The sequence below is a fragment of the Lissotriton vulgaris genome, chromosome 6, assembly GCF_964263255.1.
Source record: "Lissotriton vulgaris chromosome 6, aLisVul1.2, whole genome shotgun sequence".
Lineage (NCBI taxonomy): Eukaryota > Metazoa > Chordata > Amphibia > Caudata > Salamandridae > Lissotriton > Lissotriton vulgaris.
The window spans coordinates 537,902,957-537,917,644 of record NC_141694.1 but is presented as its reverse complement, the minus strand read 5'-3'; the positions used below and the strand labels follow the sequence as shown (position 1 = coordinate 537,917,644).

Here is a 14,688-nt window from a genome sequence, read left to right as displayed (position 1 = left end):
TCTGAGTAAGGCTGTGGAACAGATGGCTGGGCAGAAATGCGAGTCATGGCAATCAAGCAAATGGTAAGGGGAGCCTTTGAAGAGCAAGGCAGGGGGATAGAAGCGCGTTCACGAGCACGTGCACTTCTACAAGTCCGGATCGTAAAAAGTCAGCTTTGTGGTTTGGTCGCAATAGGTCTCTCTGCGAGACCTAAAAACAGACAATTTTGGACCCAACCACTAGATGGCGGAATAATGCATAGCATGTGAATACAGAAAATTCTTCAAGCTGCAAAACTACTCCTACTGGTAAGTAATCATTTTGTTAATGGTCACCCTGAATTTGTTATTTGTTTATACGTTGGTGTAACCCCTCTGTATCTAATCTATATGTGAATAAAATTAAGATATTAATGATCATGTTTGACATCATATGCCAATAAAAATAAGTTTTAAAAAAACACCTTATTGATAACATCACTAAAACATCGGAAATTACATAATTCATGAAAACACTTCATGACAGTGGAGTTCTACTTGAGATAACTATAACTTGTTAATTTCTGTTTGCCATATAGATTTATACACCTTCTCCCCCTTTCTACTAACGGCTCCAATAATCAGTACTTAAATATGCTAACGGCTGATGTAGTGGGCAGCTCAGCATTTGAACCCAACCACTATGTTTTCACTGGTCGAAAGCTTTTATCAACTGCCGTAACCCAAAGCCATCCCTATACTTGCCCCCTTTCCATTGGCGGGCGCGCCCCTCTCCACCCCGTGGAAGGGCAACGTCGCTATTATCCGAAGGGGCGGTATAAGTGACGTCACCCATGCAGGGGGGTTAGAAAATGTCCATGGGAGGCGCGGCTGGTTAAACGGGGAGCCGAGTCTGTGTAGTTCAGCGCTCACTTGGAGCCCACAGCAGCATCAGCACCATTCGCGCAGCAGCGTCGTAGCTGTCACCATCATGCCGAAGAGGAAGGTGAGGCCTCAGTCGGAGTGCTCCTTTGGCCTAGAACGGTTGTGGGGGCGTATTAGGCGTAAGCTTACTGTGCATGACTGACTGAGCCGTGGAGATGGCACAAGGAACATCCCAGTTGGGTGTATCAAGCGGGCTTAAACCTCCGTTTAAACGAAATGCTGCGTACGCTGCTCTTTGATGGCACGCACCCGGTGCATGTCGCGGTCTGTGTGGGCTGCGCCTACTCCTATCCTACTCCTATAGTCGTTAGTAGCTGTCTGTCCCGACCGCAACTCAACGCACCTGGGGTTTGACCACCTCTGTTCTGGCCAAAGTACAGCGGGGCAATTCCCCCCACCCTCACAACAAAGAAACTCATTACGTGTCAGTGCGCCCCCTCGAATCTCTTTAATGGGGAACGGTTTTTTTTTTTAGTGGGTGGGGGTGTGGCTAACCAGAATCGTTCGACGTTAATCTATCGCAGCCATTTAATATTAATTTTGTGTTTGATTACTTTAGTTGATTATCATAACTTTCTTTTCTGCTGTGCTGTACTTCGCGTCGGTGTGGATTGTTGACTCGAGCCCGGCGCCCATCGGTTTCAGGTTGTAGGTGCAGATTTGCATACACGTTGCTTGTGTGCGACTGGGAGGAAAGCGACCATGCTCTTAGCGGATGGTTCTCACTGGGTGGCGAACTCGCTGTCGTCCATTATTCTGATAACAGGACATGCTCTACATTTTAGTGACGATGTTAAAACCCTTAATTGTGTTCTCATCACAAGCGTACTCCTAGGCGTTTGGAAAGTGTTTACTTCAAGGGCATACACACCTTGCACTGGAGGCGTAAGATTCCAAAGCAGCCACATTAATTCTTCATTGTTCGCTCATACGCCACCAGCTGATATCTTGCAGTAGTACAGGAACGGTTGACTACGCCTGCATTGTGGGTAAACGTGACGTTACAAGGCTGCCGTAGTTCCAGTCAAAATCCAACTAACTCCCGTTCCCTCGTATGTTTCCTCCTCGCTTTAAAGTGAACAGTTTCACGCAGGTGACCAGCAGTATCTTTCTCAGGATGTGTAGAGTTTTTATAAAAAAATATTTTAATTTTTTTTTTTCTGCTACTAACCAGTTTATGCCTAAACTGCGTAAAAACAAGACAACGGGCACTGTTATGACTCGGCGTACCGTTCAGACTCTCGTCATGACTCTACGCCTCCCCGGAACTCCCCCCCCCCCCCCCCCCCATTCCCACTACACACTCATACACACACCTGCAGCATACCTCACAACATCAGACAGAAACTGGGGAGTTATTTTTGTTACTTGCAGTTTTTTAGGGTGCCCATGAATTGTTTCGATATACGATTGGCCTGTGGCCATAAGGAAGTTATTTTTCGAATTCTAAATTGATCCCAATTTTCTTTCAAACTCCTTTACCGAATTGGAGAAAGGAGGGGAGGTATTGTCCTATTTGCCTACAGCAGGGATACCAAAGGATGGGAACCGTTTAAGTGGGGATAGTCAGATCAGGGGAAGTGCTGGGCACCACCATGACTTCTGGAAATAGAGAACACTATGATGTCCACCAGGAAGTATCGTATCTTTGCCTTTTGAAGTGGGTCTGGACAGATGTCTTTACACAATGCTTGCCACATAGCACACACCAACTTCTCTGCTACAACGTATTCTAGCTGTGGTAACCAGACTTTTTCTGAGGAGCCTCTTGGTGGATATTACTTCTCTATGTGCCTCATGGGTAGCGCAACCTTTTCCTGAAGCATTCGGGGAAATACCAGAAATGTTTCATATAGGCGAGACCCTTCGGATGACAGGCTAGCTTCCCTCTTTTAATTCTTTATTGCCCTGAAATCTTTTAAGGAACTGTGAGGCTGCCTTCTGTGAGTTCTTTGTTGTTCGTGCCCTCTCCAACTCAAGAAGTGTCTTTACCATGCACAAGGTGGGGCCATTGCCATCCACACTAGTAAACACAGAGATACTTGTTTTGCCTCTCCATCCCTAGCAAATCCAAATAATCAGCTTTTTTTTTTAAATTGACTTGCATCATTTTCTTAAGGAGTTTCAAATCATCATTGTGTGGCTTGCAATTTCTTTTAGTAACATGCAGTATTTGTGTAAATCATATCAAGTAATATATTGCACAAAGCCATTCCTTTTGCCAAGTGGCATATATATATATATATATATATATATATATATATATATATTTTTTTTTTTAATGTTTACGCGATGTACACGCACAGTGGAATATGGTTGGTTTTAAAATGCCTACAACAAAAGACCCTGTACAACGGACGTCAAAACATATCAGTGACTAAAAGAATAGAGCAGTCTATATGTACTGTTACCTATTCCTGTCCCCTACAATTTATGAGGGGACACTTCACTGTACTCCGCCCAAATTTCAGTTAAAAAAGGCCTATCCTCCTTGACAGACACAGAACAACAAGTACTCTGACCCTTCTAGGTCAATATCAAAGATCCACACCGCCAATGTTGGACCGAATTCTGTTTAGAAAAAGTGTGCGAGAAACAAGTGATACCTCACGGAAACACCACCAACGGGGTAACTGGTATGTAATTTCCAGACAAGCCCCTGTCTCATCATCGGTAGTCACTTGATTCTCAAAGAAAGTAGAAAGAAAGAAAGTGTCCAAAACAAACCACCAAATACGTGTGACAAACAGTGGAAAGCAGAAGCATCTGCTAGTGTTAAACACACAACATAAATAAGTGCATAAAACACAGCATATAGTTCCCTTAACCAACTTTATTTATAGGGAAATGATTATATGCTGCATATATAAAAAGGCTGGTAGCTATTCATGCATACCATTACCTATTGCCAGTGCCGACATGTTTCACTGCCATATCAATTTAAGCAGTTTCACCAGGGCTGCACTATATGCTGCCACTCCACTCTTGGACACTCGTTCTGTGTTAACCAGAGTCAGCCTAGTTGCTCATACCAGCCGCCCCGGGGTTGAGAAGAATGCAGGAGTACTCCAAACGTGAGTTCTCGCCTTCACTTAGCTTTGAGCTTTCGTGATGTTGCCTCGTTGGTGCTTCGTATCCTCCACCTGCAAAATGCGACATAACTTGTGGTAGGTATGACTGTTCCTGCAAGGGCTTTACCAGTACTGATTTTTACTTTGAAATTAATAAACAAGGGGTATTTATCTTCCCCCCACAAAGAATGTTATGTAGCCTCTGTAGTAGCAGTGGTAGTCAATGTTGAGATTTTCCTTTTTTTTAACATAGTTCCTTTTGAATAATTAACTGTGTACTTAAATACACAAAAGGACAAAGTTCAGAATATGGTAGAAGGTGGTCAGGGAAGACTTAACGCTGAAGTCTTGCACAATTGGTGATGCAACACAAACAAGCCGTTGTAATGCTATTCTAATTTGTATTATCAAAACACCCAAACAAGCAATATGAACTGCCCCACATAAAACAGAACCCAAAAAATAAATACAAAAATACCACCATGTACATTAATACAATAAAATAAAGTAAAAGTTTTTCAACACCAAAAAATAAACAACCTCACTTTGGTTTAAGTAACATTTCACACCAATCTTTCCAGGCAAACAATTTGATATTAAGTTTGTTTGGTATTGACACAGTTCGGACCCACTGTAGCATCTGAGGTCTCATCAGGACTGAAAAGTGTGAGGGACACTTAGTGATGGGAACATAAATGAATACCTAGTGTCACAACCTCGATACGGGCCAAGGTGTAGTAAAGGGCACATTAATCAGCATACCTGATAGCCAGGACACAGCCCAAAGTGCCAATCACCAGAAAGTACAAAATTAATAAACCTACTTGCATGTAGACACCCAAATTAGCAGAAACTGTATAAACACAAAAGAAAGTCATTTAATTACTTGTAAAGGCATCAGTTGTAATGGGAGGTTACGGGTCTGAGAACACTTAGCCCCATGCAAAGAAACCGAAGCCCAATGGCCAATAATCCGTGAGACTCCCAACATATCCCTGTGTCGACTGGTTGTGAGGTCTGCCCTATAAAAGAGGGTCGTCCTGACCACTCTTTTGGGGGGTATTCCCCTGAATATCAATTTATCTTGCTTCTCAGAAATAATCCTCTTTAAGAGAGCAGTTTCTGCGAAGATGCAGGAACTGACCAAACTGGTCTCTAAGCGGTCTTGGATGATAGCTGTCATTAGCTAGCAACGCATTTCGCTTTCGACTTCCTGTAGACTCTTGTATAATTTGCCCTCTGTAAAGTCCAGGAATGCAATTTCTGAGGTGTACTAGCAGCAGATAGCACCCATTGGTTTAAACCCCCACTCTGGGTGCGAAAACTCCACAAGAATGTGTGCTTCCCTATTCCAGCTCAACCCCTAAGGCGAGGGAGGCAAGTTGGAGTACATTTTTCAGTCCCCGCCATCTTGAAGATGGGAAGGCCCCACAGGAGTGTAGCATAATGGAGGGTGTAGTCTTCCCCCCCATTGGACTCACCTGCTACTTCCTGAAACATCCATAAATTTAGTATTTAGGTGGCTCCCCCAGGCCTAGAAACTAGATCTGCAACCACGTAAGACATCCTTGCAGAGAAGACTTAAGATGAGGACTGCCTTGGCCCCAGCCGTTCCGGCCTGTCTCCAGCTTATGTGAACCAGCAACCTCTGAAACCCTGGTAAGACTGCTGCCTTCGAAAAAGACTCCAAATCCCCAGGGACAGCAGACCTGTCTATCAGAAACAGAGTCCAAGGGTTCCAGATCCAGCTGGAACAGCGATCCTTGCCCACTCTTCATCCGATGCCCACAACCAGAGTCTGAGTGTCTCAACTGTGCAGTAAAGTCTCCGTCACAATCCTGACCTAGTGTTCAGCGTTGGCTGACCTTTACTGATCTCCACGGCAGCACCTGCATCGTGAATCCAGAGGCTCCCCCCTAACCGTGTCAGGCTAAGCTAAGAAGACTCTTGTCGAAAGACACCCCTGAACCTTGGTGAGATGAACTGACTGTGCCCCTACATCTCTACTTACCTCTGCTGTCGTTGGTCTCCTACCTACAACTTCTGGTGCAATGCCTACAGCCTGTTTGCCAAAAGAAGAATATCCGTTAAGAAGCAATACGTGCCCGATGCTGAAATTACACTAGGCACCCGGCCACTGGTGCTGCTTTGTTCCCCAGTGCTAGTCCTAATCCCTAAAGCTTGGCCCCTGTAACAGATTTACCTACTTGCAAACAGTGTGGTTCCAGGCACCCCAGTCCATTGATAATCATTGGGCCGAACTCAGATTTTGACCTCTGCATCCTGCTGCCCCTGTGCCGCTGGTGGTGCAGTATTGGTACTCACCTTACCCTTCCCCTTGCTGGCCTGTGGTCCTGAAAACTAGAATTGGAAGTGATTTCTCACCTGTTTAGCCGCGATAATGTTTTCGAAGTGTCATTTCAAAGTGAAACTAATTTTGATTTATAAACCTACTTACCTCATTGGGCAGATCTTGGTCTTAAAAATAAAATACAAAGTATATTTTTCTAAAATTTGTCTGAATCTCCTTCTTGAGTTGTGTCCATTATTTGTAAATATTGTCATAAAAGTCTTAAACTCCTCTGTTAGGCCTAAGGTTGCTCGCCCACACTACCACTCACTAATGGAGCACTTTGGGTTTTACATTGAGCCCGGTGCACTTTTGGGGAACTCCTGGACTCTGCACGGTATAACCAACTAGTGGCAATACCATATACAGAGACCGCTTCTTACACAAAACCTAATTACTTTTTTTTGCAGTTTGAAATGTGGGGTGGGGGGAGGACTGCAGGTATTTAAAGCCTGAACTAATTAGCCCCACCCCCAGTATTCTGCAGAATGTAGTTGAATACAAATGCAGCCCTCATTTCTATGCAGTCAAGAGCTCCTCTCCCACATTTATCTGAAGAATATCTGTCAGCTATGTGAACGTAAAGCCAACATTTCCAATTTGGAACTTGGTGTAAACCACAACTTTGCCGTGTTGCCCCACCAGCTCAGATTAACCACAACTATCGAACTAATCAACTTTTTGTTTATAAGCTTATTGCCACCACTGGATGGCTTAGTGAAGAAAGGACTACAGAAATGTTTGGCAAGCCGAGTTCAGAAGCCTATAGTATTGACGACCAAGAGCTAAGTTAGTGTCAAACTCCCTTTGCTCACGCCTTTGTCTGAAGAGGCACCATTATGCTCAGAACCTGCATAACAGGATGGATTTACTGGAGTCTGAAGTCCATCTGCACACCTATCTGGCTTGGACAAACCAAAAAAGACTTATGTGCTACATGCTAATGCGCTGGAGGTGTGAACACCCTGTCTTCATGGACCCAGAAAGGTGAAAAGCATGATTGAAATGAGAAATTATGCCATTCTATGTTTTTCCCAGTCGATTACAAGTTAGAGGGTTTAACGGCCGCAATGTGCTGCCATAACACAACCATGGCCCCATTCTAGTTAAAGCCTCCTGCATTATGGGGCTAGTTTGAACATTTTTGTTGGCTGGTTTTGGTTTGCAATCTGGCTGTGTTAAACTACCTGCTGTATGTTTGGGAACTGGGTGCCTCAACCACTTGATCCCAGAGATCCTTGTTGCACGTGGGTAGCACGAACAATCTTGTCTGCGTGAATTGTAGCACATTTTCTGGAACAATCGAGTCTACTTCAAACATTCTAAAAAACATGCTATTGCAGAATCAAGGGCTTGAGGTCCGGTTCATGCGTGTGGGCCCACAAACCAATGAAACAACACAACTTGCAAAGGAAGAAGGAAATTAGTTACAAATTAATGAGCTGTGACCCAATGCCTAGCCTATATAATTCCGTTCAGTGTTTTATAGTCAACCACTAACCTTGTCTGGTAGCTGTCAGTATTTCTTTAATAGAGTTAGAGCTCTTTAGACTTCACACAGGAGCAACCTATTCGAATCAACCTAGCAAGTATTTTGCACACCTGAAAGTGTTGTGGGTGATGTGGCTGAGGGACTATAATTGAAGTTAGGTGTACTGAAGAAATGTGGTCTGAGGAAGGAAGTAAGTTGGTAGGAAGTTGAAGGGACCACGCTGCTGGCCCAGCCCATAGCTGACCCTAAAAAAGTTTTTCCTTTGACGTCCTAGATGGAGAGGTTAAGAGGATTCCAAGTAGTAGGCAGAACCTGCTCCAACTCCGCAAGAAAACAAAAAAAAATGCTTACTAAACAAATCGAGTTTTAAATGACCCAATTCTTGCAATAAACCTTTCTGCCCCAGAACGTTAAAAAACCGATCTGCATGCCTGCTTTAAGCAGGGGAAGATCGTGGCTCTTTGGAAGTTATGGCAGGTTCGAGGTTCCAGTGGGTGTCTTGACCAACCCAAGACTATAAACTAAACACAGAGTGGTGTTGTAGGTTGTGGCAAGCTGTATAAGGTTATGCTCATGTACTATATACTCCTTGGAAAATGCTGGACTTAATTGTTTGTAATGTGGGGGTTGTTGACTTTGACAATACAGTTGGGATAACTGCTAAACTGCTTTTTTTTTTTCCAACAGACTCCAGAGGGTGCGGAGGGAAAGGATGCATCAAAAGCCAGGAAGCAAGAGGCAAGTATTCTGGGGATTCCAGACTCTATGTGAATATCTGAAATTGAACGTTTAGGTGCAGGTTTACTTGGGTAATGTATGACGACTTACTTGTTTGCAATACATATTTTTAGTCCTTATAAAGTTCCTTCTATTGTGTTCAGCTAAGTTTGTGTGTAACACTTTTGTCTTGTCCCTCTAGGGGATTGAGAAATTCAGAATTTACAGTGGCTGTTCACAATATGCATCAGGGTTTTTATGTCGTGGTCAAGTTTCTCTAAAACGATCTTATTTTTTTCTTTTTAGTTTAATTTCATGATTTTGCCCATTGTTCCACCAAGTGACACTGCCTTGGCGAGGAAAGAAATTAGTATCAGAAAGTTGTTTACCTGAATTTAGTTTATCCTAGTAATTGCTGACGTTGAAAGTTTAAGTACTTGTTGGCCTAATCTTTTCAATTGGCCATTCTACAGAGCTAATCTGTTTGCATTTTTTATTTTTACAAAGGTTTTAATTATGTCTGAACTGTAGTGCTTTTCTAGGCTATTGCACCGCACCCTACTCCATCCAGGAGATAGTAAGTTAATTTTAAATGAAGTAATTTGGAGGTAAGTTCTTGAGGGGCTTAAGAATAATGCCCCTCAGGATAGGAAATACTAGGATGTTGAGAACAATGAACTGCATCATTCTAGTTGACCATGTCTTCCTGTACAGAGGAACATATCTTAGACTTAACAGGGAGTATGAATAAATGTGATGTTTTTTTGGCCTCTAAGGAGGTCTTTACAGAAGGATTATTCTTGATGGTGTGAAGCATGGCCTTAATTAAAACTATTTAAACTTTCTTTTATCTTTCCTAGCCTACCAGGAGGTCTGAAAGATTGTCTGCGGTAAGTGGTGTCATTGTCCTGCTATTATAGTGGTGCTGCAATAAACTACATAGGGTTGATGAAATCTAGCGGGTCTTCAGATCCACTTCATAGTAAACGTCATGAGTTCGGAGCACCAAATTATAATTTAAAAGGAGTCTTGTTGATGGTGTGGTTTATTTTAAATATCAAATGCTACTTGTGTGATTTATCACTTTAATTTACCCGAAGACTTGAGTCTCTCTCACAATGTCAACTTTATAATTTTGGGCTGGGCTCCCACTCCCGAGCCTCTGAGAGGCCCCTGGGGCCGTGGTAAACGAAAGGGAGTGGGTACACAACCCTCTCCAGAGCCTAATTAGGCCCTGGCAACCTCCTACCCCAGGGTTGAAGTGGATAATAAAACGAGAGGGTGCCACAGGGCCCGCCTCCAAACCAAAAAAGGCCCTCAAGACCATCCTTGGGGCCAAATATTTGCAATGAAATTGACGAGAACTGTGCACGGCAGAGGTGCGAGTTAAAGTTACCTTAGGGCACGAGTTATAATTATTTGAGTTAACTATAACTGGTGAATTTCTGTCTTTTTTTGAGTTTAAAACATGACCTTGTTACTGCGCATTTTATCGAACTGTTACTTTACACTTGACTTTTTTTTCCCCCCAGTGAATTTCTAGGATTTTTAACGCAAAGTTACATAAATATTGTGTATAAACATATATTGCTCTGAAAAAAACAAAGGTTAATGTGAAGCTATAGTTACGTGAATTCCACGGGGTCAATGAATTAAACAAAGTCAGCAGTTGTAGTTAGTAGCATTAATTAACTTGCACCCCCCCCCCACATGCATTGCTTATGAACACACATATGACCTCACTCAAGACATGTTCTATGACCTCGCTGATGACATCATCTAATGAGTGTGCAAGTTTATTTTACAGTTTATATAGTGGCTATTCCGTCTATGTAATTTTATTCAGCTTATGCAGCCAATGGGTGTTAGCGTTTACTAAACATGTTTGCTCCTAATGCACCATAGCTGTGTAGAGGTATTAAACATATTTTAAATGTTTGCATTAAAGAGTAACTGTGTAAGGCAACAGTTGACTAGCATTCATTATGTTCCACACACCCTTTTGGTTCTACATAAAGTTTCCAACAGAAGAAAGATTCTTAGTAGTAGATACTAACTTGTTTTCCCAAAGAGCTTTTCACTCTATAAACATAGTGTAGAATACATTTACCAACATTAGTACACTTGTACTTCACAAAGTTTATAAAATATATTCAATACCTGAACTTGTGTTTTTTGTGTGTTTTTTTTACTTAAATGCCAGACCCCCCAGACACATACAATCTCGCGGGATCATAAAACCCCTCCTGGCAGGCCGAGTAATTTTCCATGTTAGTTGCGCGTGTGGCTCGCGAAACTTGTGGCAGGCTGAGCAGTTTTCCAGCTGGGTCTTGCAAGTGTCTTGCAAGGTCGTAAAAATTTGTTAAAAACAATATACATTTATTTTATCCAAGTAGGTATCCCTTTTACACCTCCTTTCTAAATCTAGAGGGACAGGATGCCTTTCTGCTGCCCCCTTATATAGCTTTTTACTTCACTTCCACAACCCCTCCAATTTTCATAGTAAACAATAATGGCAGGCAGTTAAAATTCTAACTTTCCAACAGCCAGCAAATCAGAGCTCTTGTGGGAACCATCACACTTCCATAGAACATGAAGGCTCGTGGGGAAAAAACAGGCCTCTCAACCAATGGAGCTCCATTTTAGAATTTTGAGCTCCTTTGGGTGGCTTGCTGTACTCTTGCGAACTCAATGGCCAAAATATAACATTATTTTTTACGCTTAATTTCTCAAACTACTGATCAGATTTACATCAAATCACAAAAAAAGCATAATCTGCGGACCAAGATCTAGCTTCCTGCGAAATTTGGTGTAATTCCGCTCAGCAGTTCTTGCTGTAGCCCCGCCTAAAGGAGTTTATAGAAAAATCCATGGAGATTTAGGCCCTAATTATGATGTCGGGCGACTGTTACGGTGTGGGAACCGACCGGTAGATCAGCGGTTCCGAACACACTATTACAATGCGACACTCATTCTGTGGTTGAAAACTCTCCTTTCCCTATGGGAGCTTGTGCAGCAGTCGGTAACAGGCCGCAGCACAAGCTCCCATAGAGAAATGGGAGTTCTTGTAAATATTTGAGCCTCGTGGCAGGCACCTCACGGTGCCTGCCAGTCAGTGCCGGGATTTGCAGGACCATACGTGCCCAACTGGAGGCATCGGAGCCCTGCTAGGGTTCCCCAAAGCCGCTTTCAGGTAGCCTTTTTTATGTCTGAAAGCCAGACCTGAAAAGCTTGTCGGAAACCAACATCATAATCCCAATGGCAGAAACATCGCTTGTAAAGGATTGTGTTGCGGCTTCCGACTTGCGCCTTTAGTCTGTCGGTAGCCAGCCGGGTTGACTTCCGACCGCCGTATTATAATTCTGTGGTCGGAAGTCAAACGATGCCGGTAAGGGGTTAGACGCTTCCTAATGAGGCCCTTAATGTTTGGGGACCCCTGTCCCCCCTTTTTAGGTCTCGCCTGAGCTAGCGCGCACGCACTGCTCTGCAAGACTTTAAGTAAGGTCTTTTCGACTCAACACGCATGCGTGTGCTTTCCTCACCCTCCCCCACACGCTATTGGCATGTCCGGCCTTGGCCTAGGCTGCTTGGGAGCGAGCATTAATGCCATTGGTTTCCAATTATCGCGTTCACGTAAATTGGAAACGGGTGGCACGATGGCAGTCAGTGCTGGTCGTACAGGTTTCTCCAGCGGCGGGCACAAGCTCGCCCGTGCGCGCACCACTTCCGGGCTGGTTTGCAGAAACTAGGTGCCCAAAAGCATCCCTCCTGGACGAAAGCTAAAGTGTCCTACATACAAGGGCATCTTCATACCTCCAATAATACTTGATAATTCGGCATCTCTTCTTCAGTCATCAGTCGCACTGATTTCGTGATTTCTACCTCCTAATAAAGGGAGGCGCGTGGGCTGCTTGCAACAAGTGTCTGCTGCTGGGAGTTTGTTGCCAGACAGAGCCAGCCTGTGCAACGCTCTGTGCACAGCCAGCTGCTTCGGGGAGAGGGCAGACTGGAGGAGACCGGCTGCAGACAAAGCAGCAGTCTGGCTGGCATGCAGACAGGCACCACGCACTGATGGTCGTGGAGGACGTGCCGCTTCTCAAAAAATTAATCTGGAGTTCACACACGTCCACGCGTCTCTCGAACTGCTAACGCTGTGAACGGGTGACCTCTGACATGGAGCCGCAGGTCCACTCTGGCATAAACATGCATTGGTCTGGATTGATATTTTAGAAAAACAGTAAATGAGAATCATCGGACCAACCTACCAGGTGTCTCCCGACAGATATGTGCTGGGTCTGAACTGTCAGTGCAGAGACGTAAAATCGAATCCAGACGCCCCCCTCCATTGTGTGGTCAGTTTTATTTTATTTTATTTTCCCCCTTGGGGGTCCCAGCAATGCAACCGTTTAGTGGTAAGGTGTCTACTCAGAGGGCGACAGTTGATCTACTTGAAGCCTCATCGTCATCCCTCCTCCCCTTAGACAACCAGCACCCCTGAGGAGAGGCTGGTGCCCGCCGGACCTCCTGCCAGAGGGCACTGTGCAAGGGCCGGTCTGCGCGCTGTCCGAGGCAGGAAGTCAGGCTCCAGCTACCTGTCTGTATTCCCTGCAGGTGTGTGCCTCAAGCATGCATGCACCCCTCGGTCCCCAGGCTGCTGCTTCCAGCACCCCCACCCTTACTGGTGATGTGTAGAGCAGCACCGGGGTGAGTGTCGGGGTCTCTGCGGGCTGGCAGCGAGGTCGTCTGGCTCCCCGCGGGGCATGCATGGGGCGAATCCATGGCACGAGGTGCGCTGTCTCCCCTCCGTTTCTCCCGACGGTTATGGTAATGATAGGTTTTAGCCGAGCAGCCAGCATGTGAAACCAGTAAATCCTGTTTTACATTTCCCTCTGGATTTAATAGGAGAGATTTCATTATGCCCCCAGTGTTAGAAAGTGAATGACAACCGCATTGCTTTCTTTTCTTTCCTTCTCTCAGAGCTCCACACACTGCTGCCTTCCCTTCTGCGGGAGGCCCCCTCCGCTCGCTCCCTACTCCCCACATAATTACACTCTACTCAATGCAACATAAATGGACTCCACACAGTGCCACATAATTATATGCTATATAATTACACTGCACTCAATGCAACCTACTCTAATACCACTCTACATATTACCACTCACTGCCATATAATTGCACTCTACTCAATGCAACATAAATACACTCCACATAAATACACTCTATACCACGCACCACCAATCCACATAATGCACTCCACACCATAACACAATTTCACTAAGCATAATTTCACTCAACACCACAGTTCCAGGCCTCACGATTAAACTCCACACATTTCGAATCCACTACACATAATTACACACAACTTTTTCAAATCACCAACGTACCTCCAATCCACACCATATAGTGTCACCACCTCCGCACCAAACATCATTCACCACCACCATTTTGCATCAGCGCACCACCTAAGCATCACGTCAGTCTGCCCTTCAAATCTAGCATCTATTAATTCTCCCCTAGTGTCTGTCCGCTGCTCGTATTCTAATTAAATTACTGTTTGTCAAACTCCACTCCCCTGTTATTTATGTCATGAGTGATGTCACTGACCATGTCATGAGTGATGTAATATGTGACGTCATCAGCAGTGCATTGCGGGCGCTCGAGTTAGTTAGCTGAACGAACTATAATTGGGGAATTTCAGTGGTTTTGTATGAGTGAAATGTCCAGCTAACTATAACGTGTGCAACCTATGGTTTTTTTTCAGTCCATTTCTAAGGTTATTTTAAATGCTAATTCCTAACTATTTTTTTTTTTAAATCGTTTTCATAGTATGCTCAAACGATTCTCATACATATTCATACACAATACATTGGCCTTGCAACACTTGTCCGATAGTTGTGTCCATATCATGACTTTTCCTCGCTAAACTTGTTTAGTCAGTCAGTCTGTTCCACATAAGGAGTGAGGCCTTTCATATGGCAAGAGGCATATCCCCGTTGACCTGATTCACAGTCCTACAGGGCTGAATCATGTTGCTCCTTGCTCCTTGCTCGTGCAAGCACTGTCCGCCTCTTTGCTTCAGAGCAGAGAACACAGAACATCGCGCGCCCCCCCCCTCAACCCCCCCCCTCCCCACCTGTAGTAAAGAGGGCACT

The 14,688-nt window shown here is 44.3% G+C and overlaps 1 protein-coding gene across 2 annotated transcripts in view; it reads left to right on the top strand.

Annotated features, from left to right (window-relative positions):
- Positions 1-784: 784 nt before the first annotated feature.
- HMGN3 (high mobility group nucleosomal binding domain 3) overlaps positions 785-14,688 on the top strand; it is a 43,796-nt gene continuing 29,892 nt past the window's right edge. Inside the window, exons 1-3 of one of the 2 annotated variants that reach the window (XM_086926534.1) lie at positions 785-964; positions 8,504-8,554; positions 9,394-9,423. In XM_086926534.1, the coding sequence (XP_086782660.1) occupies positions 950-964; positions 8,504-8,554; positions 9,394-9,423 (96 nt within the window). In that variant the 5' untranslated portion in view covers positions 785-949. The remainder of the gene's footprint in view (positions 965-8,503; positions 8,555-9,393; positions 9,424-14,688) is intronic. The other variant, XM_086926535.1, reaches the window with a different exon arrangement.